The sequence below is a fragment of the Lepisosteus oculatus genome, chromosome 21 (genome assembly GCF_040954835.1).
Source record: "Lepisosteus oculatus isolate fLepOcu1 chromosome 21, fLepOcu1.hap2, whole genome shotgun sequence".
In the NCBI taxonomy this organism is placed as follows: domain Eukaryota; kingdom Metazoa; phylum Chordata; class Actinopteri; order Semionotiformes; family Lepisosteidae; genus Lepisosteus; species Lepisosteus oculatus.
Window position 1 is genome coordinate 11,794,042 of NC_090716.1, and position 26,885 is coordinate 11,820,926.

The following is a 26,885-nucleotide window of genomic DNA, read 5'->3' on the forward strand; positions in this document are numbered from 1 at the left end:
TCTAGATTGCTTACACGTATATAGCTCTTTTCTGGACACTCCACTCAAAGCACTTTACAGGTAATGGGGATCCCCTCCACCACCACCAATGTGCAGCCCCACCTGGATGATGCAACGGCAGCCATAATGTGCCAGAACGCTCACCTCACATCAGCTCTCAGTGGGGAGGAGAGCAGAGTAATGAAGCCAATTCATAGATGGGGATTATTAGGAGGCCTTGATTGGTAAGGGCCAACGGGAAATTTGGCCAGGACGCCGGGGTTACATCCCTACTCTTTTCGAGAAACGCCCTCAGATTTTTTATGACCATAGAGAGTCAGGACCTTGGTTTTACATCTCATCCAAAGGATGGTGCCTGTTTACAGTATAGTGTCCCCGTCACTATACTGGCATTAGGACCCACACAGACTGTGGGGTGAGCGCCCCCTGCTGGCCCCCACTAACACCTCTTCCAGCAGAAACCTTAGTTTTTCCCAGGAGGTCTCCCATCCAGGTACTGACCAGGCTCACACGTGCTGAGCTTCAGTGGGTTGTCAGTTGTAAGTTGCAGAATGAAATGGCTCCTGGCATAAAAAATAGTTATTCCTGCACACTTTCCATCCTTTCTTCTAAATCTGAGTAGTTGTGCCTTTTACCATGAACAAGAACAAACAGTAAAATACAATAAATATTCTTTATATCTTGACTTTAATGTGAAATAGAAACTTAAAACCTTAATGAACATGGGAACTAGAATTAAGAACATCAGGATTATCTGTTTTTTTTTCCATCTTGTCTCGTACACCTGCTTCAGAGCTTTTGACCTAGATATCTCCATCATTTTCCTCCTCCTCTGGCCTGTGTTGGACTGCCTGGAGTCATTGTAGCATGAGTCAAGCTGTTTTCAGGAATAGTTTCTTCTGAAATAACCTGATGGGCATTAAGAGCTGTTTTTAAATATTCCCTGTTGTTTAACGGACCCAGTGTGCATCAGACTTGTTGCGTAAAGTTAGTGGCTTTAGTGCTAAATTTCTATTTAATATAATATGAATAGACTTAATATGAAAAAAAAGCTTGTATTTGTTACTAATTCAGCAAGATCTGTAAGGCATTTTGTCTTTGCAAAATAAAACCACCAATTTCAACTGTGATATGTTACCAAATTGATTCTGCTGGGTTCCAATAATGATAACTGTTAAATTCTATTGTTTTTTTAACTTGAACTTTTACCTTGACAGACAATTAGTCTTTACTCATTATTCACTTCAGTTTGCTTTATAGTAAAATACCATATTCTGTTTTTGGTTTTGCAGCTAGCCACTAAGTTAAAATATTTGATTACTTTAAAATTGAGAACACTTACTGCATTTAGTAATCCTGCCTTATCCATTCTGGATGCTGAAATAGATGTTTAAATGAAAGATACTCAAAATCCCAGTTTATCCAGAATGACAGCTCAGAGTGTAGCTGTCAAAGATCACCAAATTTTTTATAAACAAAACTTGCTAGGAAATGAAGGATAAAATGGTCAACCATATTTTGATCTGTGGACATTCTTAAGAGCATTCAAAAACAATAACCATTAAATGATATTATAGATTTCAAGTTACATATAAAGATAGTTTATACTTTATACTATAGCATAGATTTTATAATCAACTATCGTTTGATTATAAGCAGTTTTATCCAACCTAAAAAAAACCCAACAGGCACACTCTATATACAGGAATAGACATCTGTACTCGACAATTGATGTCTTAATGCTTCTGTGGTATACTAAAAAGAGTTCTGGCTGAACCTAAAGCAGTCTTGAGAGTTGTGGGGTTGCTTCTCCTCCCCCCAACACCTGAAGAATGCTTCACTGCCAAAATGGTTTTCCCTTTTGCTTTTCAGTATGAAATCAAATTCTACTTGTTCTTCTGCAGCTGTAGTGATCTCAGGTGTGCCTCTTACATTAAAGCAAATCACTGTCATTCTAAGAAAATGACATTTTTGGAGACCCTTATTAGGAGTAGTCTAAAACGAGCTTGCCTGGCACTGGGTAGACCGGTATTAGTGATAACTAGGATCTGTGAAACCAAATGTTAAACATTCTGATTCATGCTAGGTCAACAGAAACTGGTCAATTTTACGACAGTTTTCAATACTCTTATTAAAATCAATGCTCCATGTTCCAGATCGTAACCCAAGTAAATATATTAGTAGTGTTTACTGTTCTGTCTATAACCTGTACAGTATTAGAGACTGTTACCCCTCCGCTGTACTGCATGCCTCAAGCATGGAGCAGCGTCCAGCCGCTGAAGGTCTGATCTCGTCTCTTTCACATCGGCATTTGCACTTGGTATAACCAATAGTTTGGTTAAATTAGCTGTTCCTATGACCTTAATTAAAATGAAGAAATGGGTTAAAAATAAAAGTTATTATTTAGCACGCAGTTGTGCATCCATGTTAGAAATGACTAAAAACAGAATAATTAAGAAGCATACATAATGTTTTGACTAGTTAGAACAGACAGAACACATGTTCTGAGAAAACTTTATGAAACTGGTTTTAAGACATATGACTGGTGAATTTTTAAAGCTAATTATTCTTGTATAAATCATACTGTGCTGACTTACAAATGGCGATAGATGGTGCTCACATCAAAAACTTCACTGTATATTCTGATCTATACAAGCAATGTTTTAAAACCTATCATTACAGTACCATGATAGATTCTCACATCTGCATTGTAATGATATCTGAAACCTAAAGCCAGTAAAAGGTATTTCAAAAATACTAAGGTATGTTTTTTGTGGGCTTATCGCCAAATAGGAGTTATTTTTGCACAAGAGGATACTGTTAAGAACTGTAATATAACTGAAAAGAACATTGTGTGATGACTGCAATGCTACCAAGACCTAGATACTCTTATTTCCATAGCCTAATCCAGTAAATGTAAGTGTCTACTTCAATCTAACATTTTTTAAAAAAAATGTATACTTAGGGGATCAGACTTAACCATGAACAATTTTCCTCAAGGATGTATTATTGATTCTGGAATCACACAGTATGGTAAAATGAATTGAATATATAAAACCTTATTTACAGAAGTCAACCAGTGCTCCTACATCTTTTTTTCTGTGAGAGAGCCCATGCACTGAAAGAAAATATTACCTGCTGTGTTGTTCTTGAGATGATAGCAGGAGCACTGTATGACTGTTGCGTGTGGCAGTCATCACAGCTTCCATACACTACAATGACATCCTCCATGCTCCCTTCATATACATCAAGCCTGCTGTTCATTTCAACATCTATTATATATGCACGGGCCAGATGAGTGCAGATCATATGGTATGTCCATCCCTGAAATGTTTTTATATTTAAGCAATATATTGATTATAAAAAATTATAATGCTTTGCATGTATGTTTTTATAAAAATACTATATATATATATCTTTTGAGTATTGATTAAATGTTTTTGCTGTCATATTGAGTTGTTGATCATTCATGACTGACTCAGGGGTGGGGCAGAGATGCAGTTCAGCCCCCTTTGCTCATTGTGTAACCTTTGTTACATAATGTAATAGTAATAGCCTAGTCTTTGTTATTAATGAGAAAGAAAGGAATGTTCGTGTCTTGTAATTACCTGATAGATGATATTTTCCATTAAAGCACTAATGCTGATTTTCACTGCCACTGCATGCCAGATTTTATACTCCAGAGAAGGAAACTCGGAAAACAAATCAAAGGCTTCATACAAGGCGTCGATGGAGATGAAGCACATCTGAAGGGAAGGAAGTGAGAGGGTGTAAGAACTCATAGCTAATAAAAAATGGCTTAACTGAACCAGTGCTGATCAAGCCTATTGACAAATGAATTGGTATGGTTACAAAGACCAATTTTAAGACCTGAGTTCATGGTTCTGTAGGCCAAAGATAAGTATCAAAGGGTATTACTAGTGTAATTTTCACCCTTTGTTGTTAAAAGAATATGGTTTTTCAGAATTATTTTTCATATTAAATCTGAGTGAGTTATGATTCACTAGAATTTCTACCAGCAGGTCTAATTTACACCTCTGGAAAACATTAAAGCATATTGTAGTGTAACAGTCTGCCACCAACTGTCATCTGTTATGTTCTCATTAAAATAAACCGTGCAGCTCTTACAGGCTTTTCATGTGTGTAGTTCCTGTGGCTCGCTCAGATGATCGCATTAAGCCCTGAGCACAGTAAAGATACAGAAAATCGTACTGAATTGTATAGGCACGTACCTGTGTTGCTGTTTCACAGGTTACTGTCATTTCCATTACATTCTGTGTTAAGCAGTTGAGTTCTCCCAGAATGGCACCACAGCTTCTATAATCTGTGGTTCTTGTCTTATCCTTTTCAGAGAGGTCTTGAGACTGAATTTTCTGCTTGCTCCCAAGGTCTGGAGAAGTTCCATGAATCTACAAAGCAAAAAAATCCACAAGACAATGCCCAGTATTATTTTATTAATAGGAAACATTGATTTGGTACAGATAATGGTGTCTTTTATCCTGCTGAATCCTGTTAATATAAAGTCTGGTGAAAGTAAAGAAATAAAACTTTATAGTTTGAATTTTAGAGAATTGAGAGCAGAACTTTAGTGTAAACTTTATGAATTGTATTCTCATGGTATCAGGTTAAAAGAGGCACAGGCTGTCCCTTCTTTGAGCATAATTTGCTCTTCTGACATTAAAATCTGGACATTGAACTGGTGCTGTTTCATCAGTCTTTAGTCTTCATTAAAATGTCTGTTCTAGCCAAGAAGTGCAGAAGAAAATTGGGCATTTTCCAAAACTGACAAGGTGCAGGATATCATAACTAAATTACTAAAAACTATACACAACTAAATTGGATATCATACAATTCAGTGATAAAAACAGTTTTTAAGTGAGTTGTAAAGCTATCATATCAGGAAACAAATCCACTGAGTTTCAACACAATTATTGTATTAGCTTGCATTTTATGAGGGAATAATCATATTCAATACATGCTAACAAAGAGTTTTTACAATCAATGCTGAGTTACTTTGAACAAATAAGGATTATGTGGGGAGATGATATTTAAAAAGAAAGCAGTGTGATTTTGAACAGACATGAAACCCAATAATTATCTGAATTTATAATGATGTTAGTTGCAGATGACTAATCACTGCAAATGATGACTGTTGTCAATTAGCCTTATTATTTTAACTTAGCTGAATACCAAATGGTATTATCTTTATTAATATAACCAGGTTCTTTGCAGAATATGTATGCATCATTTTTAGTTATCTGCACATAAATAAAAGCAATAAATAGCGTAAAGCATTTAAAAAGCATTTTGTGTTCTTATATAGATGAGTCTTACTTGTGTTTGTGTGGAGTTGCCATATATTTCCATTCTAGGATGCCATTTTCCTCCTGCCAACTCATAAACCCACTTCCTCTTATTAAATTAACTTTTTATTTTTTTATAATAAACCAGTGTCCTAGAACATATTACTTTTTTCTTCACTCCATGACCAAGGAGCTATGTAATTTGCAACAGCTATACACCGTTCAGCAATTCTTGACTAATTCAATCAACATTAATAGGCAAACACTTCAATTATTCAGCTGGTAGTAAATTGTTGAATCAACCCTATATAATCCAATGTCTACCCTCCCATATGCCTCATTTATTTCCTTTTGAACAATAAAATATTTCAGCACATGGAGCTGATCCTCCATATACTGCCTTCTTCACAGCATTTATTGACAACTTCAATGCCTGTGCAGTGTTTACTGAGAGTACAGTTATAACACATTGAAATAGTTGTTATATTATATTATGTATAACACTTTCTATTTGCCTTAACATGGACTCTTTCATGACTCAAACTAAAATAAAATAATTTTATCTACAGGTATCAGTTACTGAGGTAATGTTATACTTTCAGTTATAATCTGTAAAATAATGTCCTAATGGTCTTCCCCTGTATAAAATATAAAATGGCAACAATATAATTATCTATGAACAACTAGTTTTACTAAAGAAATCTAAATTAAACAGTACAAGGTATTTTTGTAAATGTATTCAATTAAGGATTTATCTAGTTAAATATATGGTTTGGTTAGTGATTTTACTGGCATCCCTTGATCTGATCAAAATAACCACTTCAACATGGATCAGATCTCAGCTTCATGATGTCTGTGTCTTTGATAATACAGTTTTAAATAGGTTAAAACTGCTTCTGAAAAACATTTCCTGCAAATGCCTTGTCTTCCCTTTTGTAGAGGAAATGTAGTACATTTTCTGAAACTACACAGATTGTTTTTTTTTTAAATAATGATTATGTAAAACACCCAGATATTTAGAGTCATGGTTATGACATCAATGAAGTCAGAATACATAGAGGAATAATATAACTCTGACCTTGTCATACTAAAATAGATTCACAAAGAAAAGAACAACTTAATTTTTGATACAACACATTAACATGCATTCTCTCTGTAATTTCTGTACATGACTCAGTGGTCTGTGTGTCAAATGCTCCTGTGATTAATCTCCCTTAAAAGGACTTTTAAAAATATTGCAAGCTCATTTTTAGCATGGGATATGAGTAATTATAAAGGCACACACAGTGTTTCAGCATCCCATAGCCCAGCACAGTAGCCAAGGAGGATACCCCACCAAGGACACACAAATTGGAAGTGGATCACTTTAGAGATACTGACACCAAGGAACGCTGCCAACAAGTCTTTTGGAAAGTGTGAGGAAAACTATGCAAATCCCTGTGATCAAGAGAGAGCCTTCGGATTCCACAATTATTTAAAATTGGGTTGGAAATTGCACATAAGTAGAAGGAGAATTTTGTCAAACGTGATTCCCCTGCCCAAACTGTCCTTCGTACCTAACTCAAGTTACAATACATCACTTAACAAGTGATCTGTTTTCAATAATAAGGCCTTCTTGACTTAATACATCATTATTTGATCAACTGTGTCAACTTTGGTAAACAGAACACAGCAACTTGAATGGAACCTAGCTAAAAATATGTTTGCACCCAGGTTAGGAAACAATTTTTACAAAGTCAATTATTAGTGTATGGAATAGATTACAGAGGTGCATTTTAGAGGAACAGATGCTAGGATGTTTAGGTACTGATATACAGTATGTTTTTACAATCACTCAGTAAACAGGAAAACGACCAGCATTTCAAAGATAACAATTCAGTCAGGAGCTCTTTGCTACATTCCTAGTTTTGGAATGCAGGCGTTTCTATTTTGTTACAATTTTTCTGAAGGGAAAAACCATCCAACCAGAGCTATAGAAAAATCATTTTAAAAGTGCAAATTTGTAAACTCAATATGATTACTTTTAAATCAAATGGGGAAATATATTTCTACCTTAGTTTAGTACTGTCTTTCAATCTTTTCACTTTGTCAATGCAAACAGATCTTTCTAGCTTTATATTAGCAAATTAATTTTCCTATAAAAGGAACCACCAATGTGCTTTTATTCAATTCTTTAAAAAGACTGCCAAATTCAATCTTCAACTCGCTCAATGCTTGAATTGCAAGAGGCTTCTTGTTGTATTGCACTGTGGGGGGTGTTCCTTATTTATTGTAAAGAGGTACAGGTACAGTTGTTTTATTTTGCATTTTTGTTTTCTTTTTATACTTTTATTCTATGATTTAAACAAACAAACAAACAAACAAACAAACATCAGATGCCCAATTCAGAAGAACATGAAGTCCAGTGGTATTCATGTGGAGAGTTTTATATCTATTTAAATCATATCATTGATATAAACCTTTGGCTTCTTCATATTTCTTGGTACTTTACACTAGCAAAAATATTTTAATAATTAGAGCATATATTATTTGGCTTTATATACAGATATGTTACCTGGGGAAAACCAACTGGGAGAAATGCTGAATTAAAATCTACCCGATGGTAAAAAAACCTCAGGATATAATGTTAATACTCCAGATGCATATTATGCTTTGAAAAATTAGAGTATGTTGTGCTTTTACAGTCAAAGCCAAAACCGCACAGGCACCAAACCAAAAGTGAAGAAAATGTCCTAAATTGTTAATGCTGATATTAAAGTGGCAGATCAAAAAGGTAGTAAAAGTGTCACTACAAAGAGGAGGTTATTATCCCTTACATTTCAAAATAACCCATAATTACAGTGTCACGTTGTAATGTACTAAAATTGCTAATACTGTGTTCCAGCATAAATAGCCCTTTTAAAGTTCCATTATAAGGTGCACCGAAGTGGCTAATCAAAAGTAATTTGTACATAATAATAACGGTGACTAAATATTGTATTATCTCGAGGTAGTCTTGGAGTGCAGACAGGAGATATAATTAACTCTGAATCAAGAGTTTAATAGCTACAGGTGTGTACTTGAGTAAAGTTTAAAGAAGAAGCCTTATTTCAATGGTGATGAAGGAAAGTTCTGCTTTAAAAAAATCCTGCATCTAACATAAATTGCTCAATGGACCTTCAGTGCTTTTGTCTATATAAATAACAATAACATCCTTCCTTAATGTAAAATAAAGTTATTGTGCAAAGGAATGCACAATGCATGGATATCATAGTGCCATACACTACAACATAGTTCTATAAAAATGAAAGATTATGGGAAGTTTATTAAAAGTTTGTTAATTAAAAAATTAACCACCTGATTTTCTGGCAAGGTAGCAGGACAAAACCCTTTATGCCTAACCTTTCAAAAATACATTTATAACACGTTTTCTGATTGAGTGTCCTCATTCATTGTGAATTAAAGTTTAGAATCAGAAACATAAACCTGATTGTGTGAAAAATATTGAAACATTTTGGAGGTATAGGAGACATTACAGAAAAGCAAGCTGATTGTAATCTATTGTAAAAACTTTTCTTTTCAGTTAAGTTTCACAAAACAATCATCATGGAGTAATGGTTGGGGTCTATAACCATATCTGGAACCTGTAATTCAGATCCTGGATGTGGTACTGCTGTTGTCACTTGAGCAAGATACTTCACTCAGCTACTGCATATAAATGCGTACAAATGGGTGTTACTTAGGATAAAAGAAATACAGCATTAAATATAGGCACTGAGAGAGCAACACTACAGAATCATTGGATGCCACCAAGAACTAAATCTGAACTAATAACTTTGATTATAAGCAGAGATACATAATGCACATGAACAGCTTTGCAGAACCAAGCCATTTACACTTGGAATAGTGATGGTATGGGAACCAATGGAAGACATTGTGTGCTAAAGGACACAATTAAAACGTATTTGCATGTTAATTAAAAAGGTGAATGCTCAAGTAAGGGAGACATAATTAGTAGAGTACCAGAAGGCACTGTATTAGGACCGCTACTCTTAATTTGTATAAATGATTTACATATAGTATAAAAAGAGCAGTTGTCAAACTACACAGTACTGGAGCACAGTAATATTAACAGACACTATAGAAGGATATTCCAAAATATTCAGACAAAAAACTGGACCTATCAAACACATTGCAGATGATATCTAATGCAGACAAGTGCAGAAGATAGTGTTGCTAATAAACCTAATAAGACCTTAGTGTTTATATTGACTTGCTTTTTTCCATCTTCTAGACCATTTTGGAAAACAATAAAAAGAAAAAGAAAATGCTAGAATATATGGTTAAAAGTTCTGAATTAAAATTAATTATGTACAGTACATTACACTAGTACAATTTGTTTAGATTGTTGGGTACACATCTTATCACCACATTTCAAAAGTAATATTGCTGCTAAAAATGTCCTACTCTGAAATAAATTGATCTTTAAGTCCTAAATTGAGAAGACTAGAGAGGACCTGTTTCATGATTTTAAAACCCTCCTAGGCATTGACAAATTAAACCCAATGGCATTCTTCAGAATCAACAGTGAATCATGTATTTAAGAAAAGAAATGGAAAACTAGTTTCTGTCCCCTATTTTTCATGAAGGAAGTGCCTTTAAAACAGAGAACAGGAGACATTTTTTACACAAAGAACTGGGAAACTACTCATATAAAATAAAAGTCAAGTCGACTACTCAGTCAAAGCTGATACCCCAGCTTCCTTCAATTCACAGATAGATAGGATCTTTAAATCTATTAACTACTAACAATAAAATATGCTAGATGAGTCAAAAGGCTTCCACTCATTTGTAATCTTTCATATGTTCTAAGGTCCTGTCATGAAAGTCTAACCTGAATAACATTACGTAAGGCTTAACTTTTTAAGGGGCTCTGATTTATTAAATGTGAAGTGATGACTAAAGGACTCTGTGTCAAACCATGACCTTTTTACCTGATAAATACTTTATTTAAAGACCAACCACAGACAGCAAAATAAATAAACAAATGTAATATAATTGTCTGTTCAAAGCAATGTTTTTAAGCACTACCCTGACAAAAAACAGATCACTTACTGAAGGTATTCTTACTTCATTAGCTAAGCAGGCATAACTGGATTTACATGTTATTAAATTAGACATACAATGTCAGTACAGGGCAAGTTAGTTTAGAGACCTAAGTTAAGAATTAGTTTATTTAGGCATAATTATATTTTAAAATATATATATAGTGTTTATCATCTAAAAATATCCAATAGTTATCAGATTTGTCAAAATCTAAAACTACTATGCTAGCAAATTTATAGATAGGTTTGACATATCTTTCAGTAATGGGGATTTCTTATGAAGTACAGTAGTATCCGAGTTAAAAAATGTCAGGTGCTGACACAAGTTTCACAACAAATACTGAATGGCTTAATAACGTGTGTAATTTTCTTTCTTTATTGAGGGTGTTATGAGGACAGCTAAATATTTCTGATAAACAATTATTGTATGTTCATTTTTGTGTACTCTACCTTTTAATATATCCATATTGAATACATAGCTAGAATTCCCATAAACATTTCACATGTGTCCTTTAGGAAAATGTTTTAAAATTAATTACTTCTGTAAAAACGAAAACACAAAGTGCAAATTCCCCAGCATTGTTTGATGTTTCTGTAAATAGTCAAATTTACAGTAAGTAGGAACTCTTCTATTTCAGTGTACAGTTTTAGATTACTCTACAGCACTTGTGAAAGTACAGTAGTTAAAAATGCTACAAGATATTGTAACAGTTATAATACTTATTTACAAACTTGATACCAAGAAGCTTCCTTTTCTTATTTTTTTCCACTGTGCAAGAATATACTACTGATATTCTGATTCATACATACTGAGAGTAATTAAAAATGTAACAAAATGACAGTGGAAACAACAGCATTTGTTGCATTTTTAATGCCACTCAGGTACTGAAAGGAGAAGAATTTACCTTAACCATCCCGGAAACAATCAGGTGTATTCCTTGAGGTACCTCTCCCTCATGAATTATAACATCACCATAGTCAAAATAAAGAAGTTTTGCTTTGCTCTGAAATGATAAAAATAAATTATTTACCAAGAGGTTTAGTATGCTAAACAACATTAAGAAATGTAAAATTATAATACTTAAAACATATCTTACCTATCAAATCCTTTTCTGCAAAAATGCACTGCAATCTTAGGCTCACTAAGAATACAGGTCCTTGGTAGTAACTAAATACCAGTTGTAGTTGTTTAAACTATTATAATGCAGAGCTGTGGTCTAAAACTGGGCTCACTTCCTGCAGTGATTAGGTTCTTCTTTGGTTTTGTTCCATTCAAACTCTCAGTTACATAGCTAGTATAATTATTTAATTATCTGCATAACTGAAGTACTTCTTAGCAGGCACCTAATTTAATAGGTAATTTAACTTTTAATGTACTGAAGGTTATGAATAATCAACTACAAATTTTGTCCAAAAACTATAAAAAAACAACCTTAATAACAACTATACACATTAAAAAATTAATTACAACTTTTATATATTAGGTTGGAAAAAAACAGAAAACACCAGGTCCTCCACAAATTGAGTCTAATACTGTACTTCTGATTTAAAAACACAAATATTGGAAACATACTTATTTGCCTGCAACTCTGCAAATCTGACTAAATAACCACTGGGGTTTTCTACATACATTTGCCAATGCTGTCAATAAACACACCAGATAACAACATGAAATAAGAATTCCCAATACCTTGATAAACTGTATCTGGCTCTTCTCTTGGTCTAACCATGACACATTCAATAGAAGCTCTTCTGCTGTTGGTGGTGGTATAGATGGTGGAAATTTAATAAGTTTTTTCATTTTTAATTCAATCATCTGCTCGAAGGAAAAAAAACATGTTTTAATGAATATTTAAACTGAGCCTTTAAATATATTTGTTAAATACATTCTAAAAATAATTTTGTTGAAACACTTTGTAACACTGATTAACAACATTAACACCAACTTATTTGACACAGGATGACGGTATTATTTCGGTGAACTTGAGTGAAAATTTATGGTACTGTAAGAAGTCAGAATCTCTGTAAAATATGCAATGTTGCAAAAGACTATTATAATTTTACATTAGATCATCTCTGATTTTTGTTTTTGCAATTTCGACATTTCGATGAGTTCTATGTTGAAAATGATATGTACTGTATCTGCTTCTGCATAGTATGTGGCCCTTAAAAGCAGTGCAAGAGTGCAAGAATGTACCTTTTCAAGCTTTGATGCTTCAAGATCATCTAGAAGGCCACCAGACATTAGAGCACGAATTGTATCTCTCTCGCTGTTTAGAACAGTTCTGATTGCTTGTCTGGTTTTCACAGAGATAGCAATCTCTGGATGGTCTCGCTGCAGCAAGCCTGAAAAACAGCAGCTCAACATTCTAGCTTATATATAACATACAGGCTTAGTTTTTAGCCATCTTATCGTTTAACTTAGACAAGCTTTAAGTCATATTTCATTGCAGAGCAAGGCATATTATTACTTTGTGTAGTTCTGTTAAAATTCTATTTGCAAGAGAGCAGAACTTCATTCAGAAGGCAGCAGGAATTATTCTGAATGAGTAGACTTTTCTTGGAATGTGTTCACATTTAAGAAAAACACTGCAATGAGGCATTCATAAATTGTCCATCTTTTATAGAATTCTTCACAAATACTTACACTTTCTATCTTTTATTACATGTAGTTCTCCACATTTTTGATGTTTTATCACATTTCAGCTCACAAGTCACCTTCACCCCTTTATTCTGATACCTTTTGTAGGATCCTGCCAGCCATTTTAGTCACTACAATATGGAAATCTGTCTGCCAGAAAATTGTTATGATTGGTATGATTGTATGCTTTGCCAGTGTAGTTACACAAGGCTGGTGCTCCTACTCTTTCTGACAGTGCCAAATAATGTATGAATACACAGCAAAACCAAGCTATTTGCTTTCCTGTCACATAACACTTCAAATGTATCTTAAAAGGGAATACAAATATATTTGTAAAAGCATACCAAATGTATTTACCATTCTCAATAACAGCTTTTATTTTAAACTACAGTACTTTTAAAACACAAATATGCATTTACAAACAAACTCACTCTTGTTGTAAATTTGAACAATTGAAAATAATAAAAAAATCTTATACATGAGATTAAGCAATTCAGCACATCTTTGATAGTTAGCACCTAATTGATCCAAGGATCTCTTCCAGACATCTCTTGAAAGAAATAAGATATGTTCCAGAATCCCACAAACTTTTGTATAAAAAGTGCTTTAGTTTCTCTTTTCTAAAATCACATCTCCTATTGTTTAACCTGTACCCTCTGGGTCATATTCACTGCTGATTCACTTGAAAGGGTTGTTGTTTTACATATTAAATCCAAATCCCAGAACTCATTTCTCTCCCAGCCATGCAAGCCCCGATTGTTTAGTGGGTTTAAATTCCTATCAATGATGGCTGCAAAGTTATTATTGTCTACAACCTATTTAGTTCATTTATGGGGGGATTATTTGCATTCCAAAGTCCTACATAGAAGCCCTTTTATAGATGGCCTATCTCCAGATATTGACAAGATTGTGTTCTTTATACAGTATTTGTTATAAAAAAGAAACAACAGTTGATAGCTTGCAAAATGTCCATATAGAAAGGGCAAGCTGTAATCTTATCTCAGGTCTTTGAGGGTGTATTTTGTAGGTCAGCAAAGAGCTGCCTTTTAAATGTTAATCAGCAGTGTAATATACTTTCAGAAAAAAAGACATCAATTTTATATGGTTCACACAAAGAATAGTGGCACCTACTGGGAGTTAGAGAAATTGGGTACATTCAGTATGATTACCGTACTGTATCCAACTGTTCTGCTCTTGTATTCAGACGGGAAGAAATTTTATCCCACATGTCGAAATGTAAGCTCACTCCTTAGCCATTTTTCTGACTTTTAACAGTTCACAATGGCCTAATACTTCCATTCCCAGTCTTTTCAGACTTATCTTACCTTACTTTCAGACCTAATTGTTAATATTTTGTAATCAGTGCCCTATTTTCTTTGATGGATGCACACATGATGATTACTTTAAAAGCAGTAAAATGCTGGCTCTTTTTCTTAAATGCTTGGTACAAGATTGAAAAAGCAAGAGAAACCCATTAAATAATAAGGACACCCAAGAGGTTATCATTATGCCTAAGATGACATGACATGGCACAACTGAAGAACTACTGATACTCAGTTCAGAAGAAGTACAGTAGATTCTCTTCTTCAGTAATATACTTCGACACTGTTCCTCTTCACTACACAAGCTCCTTTCAGTATGCTAAAGATGTTACCCCAAGTAAAAAAACATACCTTACAGGAATAAACAACTTTACATGACAGATAATTCATGTATCACATTTTAGGTTTGTAAATGTTTAGCTAGCATCACTGATTTGGTTCACGAGATGAAATGAAAAATTGGTAGAAAGAGGGCAGTCATTTTCCATCAAGCACAGCTAAACTGCAGTTTCTGGATTAAAAGACAAAAGCTAAAACAAAACATTTCAAATTGTACAAAATAAACAAGGAGAACAAACACCAGAAATGAAAACATATGGGTATATTTTCTTCCTTAATTGTTATCTTCTTACCAAGCTCCCTGACGGCTTCTTGTCTGTTCTTCTCAAGTATAGTTTTTAATTTCTGAAAGAGACAATGTATTCAATAAAACACTGAAGCAGTTAACACCTTAAAAACCATTGACTAACACTGCTGTACTTAATTGTTATGCTGCCTTCTATCATTAGCTTTGGTAAAGGTTATGGTAAAAACTGAATGTGGTATAATGTGAAATATATATACAGCATATATTAGTATACATCATACCTAATGATGAGTAATGCTAAAATGGTTATTCAATAGCAAAACATTTAACAAGATTAATTTTAGTCGTTTTTTTCTGACTGATCCAGATTTAAATTCTAATTTGTTTATCCAGTACAGGTTTATGGGGGGAGCCAGAGCCTATCCCGGCAAGCAACAGGCACTGCGCAAGATACACTCTGGACAGGATGCCAATCCATCGCAGGGCACACACACGCACCAGGGCCAATCTTCTGAGAAGCCAATTAACCAGTACGTCTTGTGATTGTGGGAAGCAACCACTGAACCCAGAAGAAATCAGTGCAAATACAGGGAGAACTCCACACAAACAGCTCTCCAGGAATTGAACCCAGGGCTAAGAGGCAGCAATGCTAATCACTGCACCAACCTTCAAATGTAATGTTTACAAAATAATAAGTGCTTCGGTATTTTCTAAAAATTTCCCACCTGTGAAATTATTTTTTCCTCAGAAATATGATCGATAATCTTGCTTATGTCCTCCTCTCCTACCACATATCCTTTTCCAATGTCATAACCAAAACTAAGCTGTTTGTGTATTTGTCTGTTGCACACTTCAATAAGTCTTGGTATCATTATCTGGAAGAGCAGGAAAAAATCATTAGCATTTTAAATGTTTTTTGATAATATGCCCTTCGTTATCGTGCAGGTAAATATATACATCATCTGCTTTTTATTCACCATACATCAATTCATATGCCAATAAGCAAAAACTTTAAACAAATATCTAAAAGAGGAATCAATATTTAAGCATATTCAATGGGTGGTGCAGTGGCTCTGTGGCTAAGGATCTGAACCTGTGGCTGGAAGGCTGCCGGTTTGTACCCCGTGGCTGGCAGAGGATCCTACTCTGTTGGGCCCCTGAGCAAGGCCCTTAACCTCAACTGCTCCAGGCGTGCTGCATAAATGGGTGACCCTGTGCTCTGACCCCAAGCTTCTCTCCCTGTCTGTGTGTCTCATGGAGAGAACGTCGGGGTATGTGCAAAAGACAAATTCCTAATGCAAGAGATTGTATATGGCCCATAAAGTGATCTTATCTTAATAATCAACTGCACAACTAATTAAATTATGAGGAGAATTTAAAGTGTTTACTAGGAAGAAACAATACTTTACAATATATCAATATATACTGTAGTATCTTTTTAAGTAAGAGTAAAGCAGATGTTCTTTTATATCAGGTAAGACCTCCAGGACAGGAATAAAACACAGACCCTGGAACTCCTTGGAAAACTGTTACAATATCAAATTGTCTTATCCAACTGCTGGGACAGATTCACAGGGCCTAACTATTGCAATGGCTTTTGGATATCATAGCTCTATATAATATAGTTTTTGATTAAAAGCTGATTTGTGTATTTTAGTTACTTGTATACTGTGACATTTTTAAGATTTGATCTCAGAATGGCACAAGCTATTTGTGCCTTTCAAATTCAATAACATTCTGAACGCAGACTACCAGTCCTTACCATGACCTTACGGTAGTACAACTCCTGTAACCTGTAACGTACCTTTACCAAGCGGAGAGCTCTGGTGAGGCGAAACATCCTAGACACCCGAACAATTTTGATCATGTGTATGTTTAGATCTACAAATCCAAAAACTTGATCAATAATGATGTCAACTGCTGCCATCAAAATGATAAACAAGTCAAACTGGTTCCAGTGGTTGAACAGGTATGCCCGTCTCATGGCTAATGCCTTGATAAAAGCAAAAAAAGCAGTCAGTTATTTAAGTGGTGAGAGATAATACAAAACGAATGTGATTATTGGTTAATATACAGTACCACATTTAAAAAAACTCAAGTCTAGCTTTGCATGTGTATGTGTAAACATATAAATATCCTATAAAGTATGTACATTGATGACTTACATATGAGGACTATGGAAGACTTTAAAAAACAAACTTCAAACATATTCTCATTAAACTATATTTCTATAACCATTTTTTCTAATTTTGCACTTCTTACTTTTAAAAAGCTCTTCCAGTGCATTTGTCAAATCCTAAGTAGTTCATATAACAGAATAAATTGATCTGCCAAAGATATTTAGGTTCTCAAATGTGAAATTAAATTATATGGTAAACAATCCTTTTAATTGTGAGTTTTTTTATTATTCGTCTATTGGGGAAAAAAGTCGTCAGTACCTTAAATACCGCCTCTATTAGATAGCAAGTGAAGAAAATGTAGTTGGTAATCCTGAGCTCTTTATCATATGCTACCATCGCTGCTGGGATATATTCCAGTATAATGGGGAAAAGATTCAGCAGTATCAGGATGTAGATAAAATAATCAAAGGAGTTACTGAACACAATTTGGTAGCACTTCTTTAAGACAGAATATCTGAAATGACACAAATATTATTTTTTAATGCTCTGAGTCAAATTAACATTTTTCAGAAAACAGTTTTATTCTGTTGTAGATGTAGCATAAGTTTAACAGATATTTTAGAATAATATATGTACAGAATTATACAAACTTTATATAAAAATAAATGTACTTTGAAGGCTTCAGTTTGTCGACCTTGACATTGTACATCCAATCCTCCAACCGCCTTCTAAGGCAGACAAAAAACCCCTTCAATTCCCAAAACTTCTTCACATCTTGCATTGTCATGAACCTGAAGAGAATAAATACAAATAAAGAAACAGTTTCTTTCATAACTGCTTCAACATGACCTGAAAATAAATGTTTGAACAAAATAATTAAATTATTTAAATTTGATTATTTGATGGTTGAATTAGATAATTGAAATTGATTATGTCTATACTGATAAAAGTGGATTACTCCACCTAGATGAAAAAGTTAATTTCTTTTCAAGTGTGAAGATGTCTCAACTCATATCTTTTTTCTTTTAATAGCTGATAACATTTTTTTTATTTATTAATACATTTTGCTAATTTATTTTTACTAGATACTACTTTCAGTATTCCATCCAACTGTAGATTTAGTATTTTCATATATAAAGTATATGTACGGTAGATACAGGAAATCTAACTGTATATAAACATGCAAATTTGCTGTGAAAAAGATAATGACAACTTTAGATTTTAAATTATTTTATGAATTCAAGAGTTATTCAAGCTCAACTGAAAATAATTAACTCATGGAGCTATATTCAGGTTGTTATGTTCACAGCACTTTTCCAAAAGCTTCCAAATGTCTGTGGACTCAGGAATCCTAATTCTTCTGTTACTTACTATTTCCTGATTCCACAGATATTTGTAGTCTGTTGAAAAACTCAAAAATGTTGCAAAACCATCAGCAAATTTAGTACTTCTCAAGTTGCAACACAGAATAGATGTTCTGTTAACCTTTAAACCAAAGTTTACTGATTATAACAGTCTATGTAAAAAACTGAACACTGTTCAATAAACTCAAATCAAAAAGCTAAACAAGAAAAATACAGATTTTACTAGTCCTACAGATATGAAGAGAGCAGCACTCACTTTCCTCTGTGATCAGTGATGCTCTCTGTGGTGCTAATTAGTGTACGGGCAGCTTCTCTGTTCAACATCCCAGAGCTGTACTGCCTCCAATAACTAGTCTGAAAAACAAGTTTTTTTTCAGGTTTAATACTGCATGTTATATATTACAGAGGGCTTGTTTTTTTATGAAACACAATGTCCTTAGAATTTCTACCATTTATTATTGTTTAATTACGTACCAAGTGTACCACTTTTTTATTATGAATGATTAGATTTCTATACTTATCTATTATTATTAGAAGGTAATCATATTACCACTTTAACTGTGTAACTGTATATCTACACAATAATTACAGGAAACAAAATGTTTCTCTCAATACAGTGGTAATATATATTGTATTTCTGTACTACAAGGTTAACACATAATTTTATGTAGTAATATATAATTAGTTTGTTCAAATTAGGGGGAAGTTCTAGCAAATAAGCTATTAACCTTCAAGTAGAATTGTAGACCACTGAGATCCCTTGATCAGTATGGCAGGAGCTGCTTACCACAACCTTTTGCATACCCCATCTCCCCACTTCCTATTTTATGTTTCTATTGGCAAGGCTTCAGTGATGGTAGAGATGCGTTAAGAAGTTGTTCTTCACTCACTATTTCCACAATTAAGCAGCTGAAAGACTAGTTGAAATGGTTTCTCTGCTTGTGTATTCAATGATTGAAGCATAGCTTGTTGGTGTGAAAAGCTCACAGAGTTTTGTGATAAGTGTTGACTTAAATGCCCAAATGTCAACTATTCATTGGTTCATCTTGGTCTTGGATTTGTTCTCAAGTGAACAAAGGGGACAAAAGAAGATACTCAATACTCATGGAGTGAAGCTGTATAGTCTGGAACATAAGACAACAAATCTGGAGGATCACACCAGATCCTCCTAAAAATACTAAAATATTATCTGGACATTCCTTCATTGTAACTGTGTAGGTACAGTAAGTAAGATCAGACCATTTTTTTTCTCTGTGTGGCACATTCCATTAATAACTCTGAATTTTAGGGTATTGTGATTTAATGCACTGGGTAGTGCTAAGTGTTTCTGTGTCAATTTGGCTTCAACAGAACGTACTCACCTTCTGAGCCTTGAGAATCCGCATACGAGCCTCCTCCATCATGTCTTCCATCTCACGAGAAGAGGGATCGCAGGGGATGTTCTTCTCACAGTCTGGACACTTGCTTGTTCTGGCTGTTGGGGAGAACTCTTCAATGCTGACCTTGTTAAACAAACCATCCAGAATGGACATTCAATCAATGTTATGTCGGTAACAATATCATAGAACGGCAACTATACACATTAAACATTAATATATACCTTATGCTCTATATACTGTCATTCAACAGTTTGGAAGCACCACGTACAAAGGGGAAGGGGAGAGAGAAGAATAGTTCATTTTTCTTCCAGTGATAAACCAGTAATATTGTACTGGAGGGACCAGTGACCTAATTGATCTAATTATTAGTTTGAAGGGATAGAAAATTCTTTTCAAAGGTCTTCAGAAATCATAGATTTAAATGATCCTAGAATTGGAGATCAGGTACTGTAATCAGTAGACCTGGGATAAGCAGCAGCACTCATTTAATTTCTTATCCAAATATTTTACTCAAGTAGGTAAATAAGATAGGAAGGCAATAAATGTAAGAGGATTCTGCAACACTCAAAGCCTGGAGTTGCCCTTCTCTTTTATAATATATAATAGACATTGATGTAGAAGTTATAAAAGTGTTATAGGAATCCAATATGTTTTTCTTCAAAAAGAAAAAGTGTACAATTGAAATGTGTGCGTTACCAAGAAATGTTCCTACTACTTTTTCCTGTTTCCAAACGTCTTTAGAATTTGACAATATTTAGAATAATAGAATTCTAAATTTAGAATTTTGAATTTGATAATGATATCTTAATATAGATCTGTCCAATTTGGAATTGTACCGGAGCATCAGGAAGAACGTTGTGCAGGTCAGTTCCATAGACGAGAGCGAACAAATCCGAAGGGGCTAGACGAAGTCGAAGTCGGTGAGGCAAGCAGTGTCACCATCCAGAGCAAGAGAAGGGCTTATTTGCTGACGGGCTCAGGAGGAAGAGCTCAGGAAAACAGCAGTGAAGTGCGGGTTGAATAGGGTTTAAATCGAGAGTCGTGCGCGGAACGCTGATTGGTAATTAACGAGGTCCGGCTTTGCCCGTAACAGGAATTGCCAAATGTGTCTTTTTATCTTATCTCACAGCAATGACTCTGACTCAGACTTCAGCAACCTAGAACCCTTTATCTTACTTGACAGGCTAAAGGCTCTGTAGAAACGTACAGAAGATGCAGTGCTGATTGGAGCACTGAATCCCTCACTGATGTCACTGTGAGCCCATTGGCACTTCAGCTCGCTCTTCTGCTGGCGGCTCATATCTTCTTCAAATGGAATTTCAGAAGTGTATGAGGGGAAGAGGTATTTATAGAAAAAAAATTGTGTAGACTATTATATACTTACTTTTTCATCTGTTGTTTTGTATGGGTCATCAATCTGGACTGCGTCTTCTGCCATTTTCCAATTTGCATCAGCAAGGAACTTGTCCATTTTTAGCATTGCAAAGGTGCAATTTGCACTTTCCTGCACACGCTGCACAGCACTGTACATTGCCATACGTTTTGGTGCAGAGACATCACACAGACCTATGAAATACTGAAATTAAAGCCCCCAGAATACTGATAAGCACTGAAAATTAAATACTGTACCCACTTTTCATTAGGGAATCAGATATTTTTTCTGGGAAATGGTACACATACAAGTTTCACAATTTTATACTCTAATAGTTCAGAGCTAATGTGAATATATATACACCTGTCTCACTGGCCAAAGTTGGATATGCCACAATGATGAACAACAGTAAGTGTGAAACAGCGGTCCAAGACTCCTGACTTTGACTTTATATGAAGCAGAATTTTAAGTCTATTAAGATGATAATGGCTTCTAGCATTGAGAAATCATAGTGATTGTTTTCAGAAGATTCCACAAGCTTGAAAGATGTTAACTGAAAGATACTGTGAATGAACGTTCACTGCAATACAATAAAATCCAGATCAAAGTCCTTACCCAAGAGTCTAAGTAACCATGTCATTGTGGTAGCATTGATTAAAAGAGTAAGAACAACCATTCCAGATGTGAGAAGCAGAATCTAAAATGAGAAAAAATGAAAAGCAGTCTTTCAACTCTATGCGGCACTTTTGGGATCCACTGGACCACAGCCATTTCATGGTTTGATATTAAACCAATATATAAATCATTTTTAAGCTGTTGGATGTTTCTTTCGAATCTAAACGTATTATACTTCAGGGGGACAACTAACCATCAGTGAGGTTTTAGTTGTAATGTTGCAATGCACAACCACCCAATTCTTCAGATGACCAAAGGCTGCCATTGCACATTTCAGGTGATGCAGGATTTCTTTGTCAGTGTATGAAAAATAAAGCTCAAGGCATAGGACGTGCTCTGCAGTCTCCAGACATCTTATGCCCACATTGATGGCACCGAGGTTCATTGAAAACTTGCTGATGAAGGACTTGTGTCTTCTGAATATTAAGTATAGTATATATATAAGTTCTCATATGCCTCAGTAATTGTTGAAAATTGACTGGGAATTCATTTCTGTCAAGGCTCACATTGCAGCTGTACTTTAGTTCAACTCATTTCAGAATGGCTTTAGTTTCGGACCGGAGTCATTGGAGGTTAAATAATTTACTGTATACTTGGTAAGTCAGCTACAATGCAGCAGGAAGATGTCTGTTCTCAAATGGATCATGGCACTCACTGTGGGAGCCTCACAATGACTTAATACTGGACCATTGTCGCACAAAATAGAAATTTTCTCATTGCCTAATGCAGACTCAGACCTCAAGCTGCTGATAAAATTGTTTAAAATAGACTACTGATGGAGACCTTACCTTGTTTTGAACAGTGAATTTATCAAACCCATCTGACTGAAATGCCATGAGAGCCAAGTTCAGGCTGAAGGCTCCTTTGGTTCCACTCCATATACTAACTGCTGCCCATCGCCAGTTATACCCATAGCCCATGCGAGACAGTATGGGAGACAATGCTATTATCATAACAAACCTGCAATCATGAAATTCCATCATGGTCAATATATCTTTTTAAGTTATAGGAATTTCAATTAGAAGTTTGTAAAGAAAAGCACAAGGAATTACTTACCTTATGATATAGAGTGCAAAGTACAGCACAAAAATGTAAAACAAATCATTAATTGATAGGTGCTGAAATGACTTTTCAGCTATCACTACCCCAACAATGATGAATATGAGAGTGTTGGCCAGGTATGTCAGCATCTCCCAGAAGCTGTTGAAATAAAACTTACATTAACAAATGTTCTGACTAAAACCGGTCACATCCTGATGTGTGTTCCATCTTATATGATTTTGGTTATGAAGATTGTTTTTGAATATATGAATAGACTACAGAACTATACTTCAAATACCCATCAGAGTCATCTGAAAGCATTTAAATAGGAATGCAATCAGTTTAAAACACACTTTTAAAAGATGTCATACATAAAATGTTTTTTAAAACAATACTGCTATTGCTATTACCAATACTGACCGTAAGAGAAATACTTCAATTTCTGGACTGAAGTTTACAGTTTCCAAAAGTAGTCCCATTATGAGAACTGCAATAACTCCTGACATTCCAAGCCATTCAGCTAAACAGAATAAAAAGCATTATTCCAAATATGCTGGGTGACTATTAGGTTGGGAATACAAAATAAATGGAAAACTATAAGCATAAAAACAATCCTTAACATTCTGCATATTAAATACAGCTTTATAATTTTCTGCACGCCAGTGCCTTATAAGATGATGATTTCATAACATCAAAGTAATATTTCTAAATCCTTTAAGCATCAAAGCCAAGACGATTGTTTGAAGTCAAGACAGTCTAAAAGATGCATTTGTTGGTTTTCTTTTAAATACAGGATATAAATATACTGTAGAAACAATTCTTACCTACATAAAATGTGATGTATGTCATTGCCAGACTGATCGTTATTTCAATCAATCCATCATTGAAGATATATGAGAGCCATAACATTATGATCTTTGAGACAATGAATCCCAACAGGGGACTTCCGAAAATCTTCAAAACCAGTTTTACAGCAAGGTGGGATTCTAGAGGGAGAAATATTTTTAAAAAATTAAAATTGAATAGCTGATCTGTACCCAGTAACTGTTTTAATGCTTGGAAATCAAAGAATTATATCCTACCATATGCTAAATCGAGAGCAAGATCTCTGAACACTTCAAATATAATGATGGAAGTCCCATCGTTAAATAGTGACTCGCCTTCAATTAGAAGAATAAGAGGTTTTGCGGTACCTAAAAAGAGATAGAAAACCCAACAGAATGTGTTACTGCGTTTCTTTATACAATGTACACTCAAGTCACTGCAGAAATCCCTCTGCTTATCTGCTCTTCTTAAAACTTAAAGGATATTTTTGAAAGGAAGGAAAAGCAAATATGATCTCTTTCCTACTAATGCTTTTTCTTAAAAGGTGCTTTCTTTGTGATGCAGATCTGCAGATTGTTTTTTGTTTTGACAGTTTTGTACATTAAGAAATCACTTACCAATGCTTCTTAACAAAGAAATAGATATAATAGGGTCTGTGTTCCCAACAATGGCTCCAAACATCATTCCAATATACCAGTTCCAGTTGTAGGTGTAGATTTTGACAGCAAGCAATGCAGTCAGAGAGCAAGAAATTAAAAAACCTGGGACAGACAGCAGTAGTACCTGCCATATACATAGTAGGAACATCAAATGATTATAAATGAATTTTAAACAAACTCTAAATTCTTCAAAAATGTCAAGAAAAAAAACTTTCTTGCTTGCTGTAAAGAAATTGAAATAATGCTTTCTAGTTTTTACCTTATCAAGATGTTTATGTCTGCAGCATCAAAAATGTAAAATCTCAGATATGCTGAGAAAGACACAACATTAAGATAATCTAATAATGTTTGAAAAGTGCAAAACACATCAAATTCAATAAAACGTTTCGGGTAGGTATTAAGTTTTAATTTCATTTTCATTTCACTTGTTAAAAGGTACTGTCCAATTTCACTTAGAGGATACAAAGCTTCTTACCTGTAACACGGATTTCCAAAACATGTGAGATTCAATTTCAAAGGCTGTGCTAAATATTAACACTGGCATAAAGGTGTGGATTAATAGCACTGGGCTGATGTCGGCTATTTCATGTGTATATTTTTTAACCTGGTAACAAAAAAATATATAAATATACAAATATAACTCACAACACCAATATACAATAATTATATTCCTTTTACATTTTTAAAATATTTAGTTAGCTTTAGGTTAAAATTTATGAAAAGTGGTTTGGGGAGTTTGTAGGCCAACCTAACAGGTTGAGAAGAGGTGAGTTACAGTATGTTAATGAGGACTAGTATTAACTAGTTCCAAACGAACTTCATCTTAGTAGTATTCTATTCGAAGGTAGATATTTTTAATTTAGCAAAGCGCTAACATACAAACCTCTTTATAATGAAGGCTCAGCACTCCCAGAATGATACCACACATGGCTAAAACCACAGTATAGGGCAGCTTCACCTTCTGCACAAGGGTCCTGATAATTGCTAGGAATGAGTGGAAAAAGCCCTTCTTACAGTTAAGCAGTGTGTAACCTGTATTTCATCAATACCATGTGGTACTATTATATGTAATATGGAATAGTCCAGCATTTCAATGATTGGCAAGATTCATTGCAATCAATAACATCTGTACTCTTTTAACCATCCATTTTCTAACACTAGCTGCCTGTTCGGCAGACAACAGACTCAAGGCAGGATACACCCTGGTGGGACACCAGTCCATTGCAGGGCAGACTCAGACACTAACAAACTCATGCCAGGGCCAGTTTACCCAGCTGCCAATTAACCTACTGCTCTGTCTTTGGACTGTGGGGGCAAACAGGAGCACCTGGAGGAAAGCCATGCAAACGCAGGGAGAACATACACTCCACCCAGATTAGCACCCCAGGTCTCAAACTGATTCCAGAGGCCCAGTGCTGCAAGACAGCAATACTAGCCACCGTCGCCACCTTACAGCCCCTATAATGTTTATGCAAATCTTAATTTGATTATGTAAGGAATAGTTTTCAGAAGTATCAGATGCTGACAGCCCGCTTCCTGTTTAAATGATTATGTGTTCAATGATTCAAAAAGAAAAATACCTCCGCAGATACAGGATCCAAATATAACGAGCAGGATGAAGGGCTGGTCGTGGGAGCCGAACATATCCCAGTGGAAATGGTCAGACATGGCTGAACTCGGCGACGCTAAAGTCGTGTTATTGCTGCCCCCACCAGGAGGCGGCAGGCCTCTTCCGCCCTGACTCGCGTTCGTATACCCCATTCCGCCGCTTCAACCTTGAATACAAATACGGTTTAAGAACCTGACCAGATTTTAGAATTTGCTCATGAAAAAGGAGAACGGGCAAAAGCTCCGCTGGGTGAAAAAAAAAAAATGAACAACATCAAATAAAAGTGACCCGCGGGAGACCACCGACGGGACCCGGGCCGACCCGGGCAGTCGCGCGTTAACTCGGCGTCGTCGGCTGACGGGCTACCGTGCACTACCGTCTCTCCTCCATCGTGAGCACACGTTTGGGGAAAACAAAACGCCTCCCGGGGATGGCGGGCACCTGTCAGAGATGTGCACCAGGTGCCCATTCAAGCGCTTTCGGGAAACGTCACCCGAACCCCGGGTTCAAACGGGCTCAACCGCCCCCCCGCGCGGGCGGGGCGTAAAACGTGACGCAGAGGCTGCTCGCCAAACAGCTGATGTTTTTTTCCTCTCAGGACATTTACAGTACGCGTTTTCCTCACTTTAAATCAGTATGGTCATTGTGGACGCTCGGCGTGTGCCCTCTTGTGATGCCGATGTACCTGTAGGCTACATCGATAGGGTTTTGCTTGAAGCTACAGTACACGATTCCCCCCCGTTTCGTTGAACGTGTAATGCAACAGTCTGCTTAATTTACGCACCCAAATCCGCCGAGTTGTGAAAAGGGGCTGCTCTACTGATTTAATTACGTCATGTGGCTGACAGCGACATTCGACATTTTTGTTATCTTGTAATACACATCAAACACTTGGTTGTTTTGTG

General features: G+C 35.3%; 1 protein-coding gene across 2 annotated transcripts; it reads right to left on the reverse strand.

Annotated features, from left to right (window-relative positions):
* Positions 1-670: 670 nt before the first annotated feature.
* LOC107075766 (sperm-specific sodium:proton exchanger-like) lies at positions 671-26,852 on the reverse strand. Of its 2 annotated transcripts, none has more exons than XM_015338066.2 (28): positions 26,765-26,852; positions 25,952-26,146; positions 25,255-25,355; positions 24,847-24,975; positions 24,330-24,495; positions 23,970-24,080; positions 23,712-23,873; positions 23,308-23,407; positions 22,903-23,046; positions 22,635-22,806; positions 21,787-21,868; positions 21,184-21,365; positions 19,782-19,922; positions 18,677-18,774; positions 17,728-17,847; positions 17,375-17,570; positions 16,741-16,929; positions 15,662-15,811; positions 14,983-15,034; positions 12,585-12,733; positions 12,078-12,203; positions 11,293-11,391; positions 4,233-4,409; positions 3,609-3,746; positions 3,136-3,324; positions 2,231-2,360; positions 1,343-1,377; positions 671-909 (listed from the first exon to the last, which is right to left on the reverse strand). In XM_015338066.2, exons 2-28 carry the CDS (start codon positions 26,130-26,132, stop codon positions 817-819), a joined length of 3,612 nt encoding a protein of 1,203 aa, XP_015193552.1. In that variant the 5' UTR covers positions 26,133-26,146; positions 26,765-26,852; the 3' UTR covers positions 671-816. The 2 variants fall into 2 exon arrangements, with proteins under 2 accessions (XP_015193552.1, XP_015193551.1); XM_015338065.2 differs by lacking the exon at positions 26,765-26,852 and adding an exon at positions 26,422-26,597.
* Positions 26,853-26,885: the final 33 nt, after the last annotated feature.

Coding starts and splice junctions, on each gene's coding strand:
- LOC107075766 (XM_015338066.2), bottom strand. CDS start 26,132: ATGGGGTATACGAACGCGAGTCAGGGCGGAAGAGGCCTGCCGCCTCCT. Junction 24,976..25,254: donor TGAGCCTTCATTATAAAGAG/GTTTGTATGTTA, acceptor TTTTGTTACCAG/GTTAAAAAATATACACATGA. Junction 910..1,342: donor AGGCAGGATTACTAAATGCA/GTAAGTGTTCTC, acceptor AATGCCCATCAG/GTTATTTCAGAAGAAACTAT.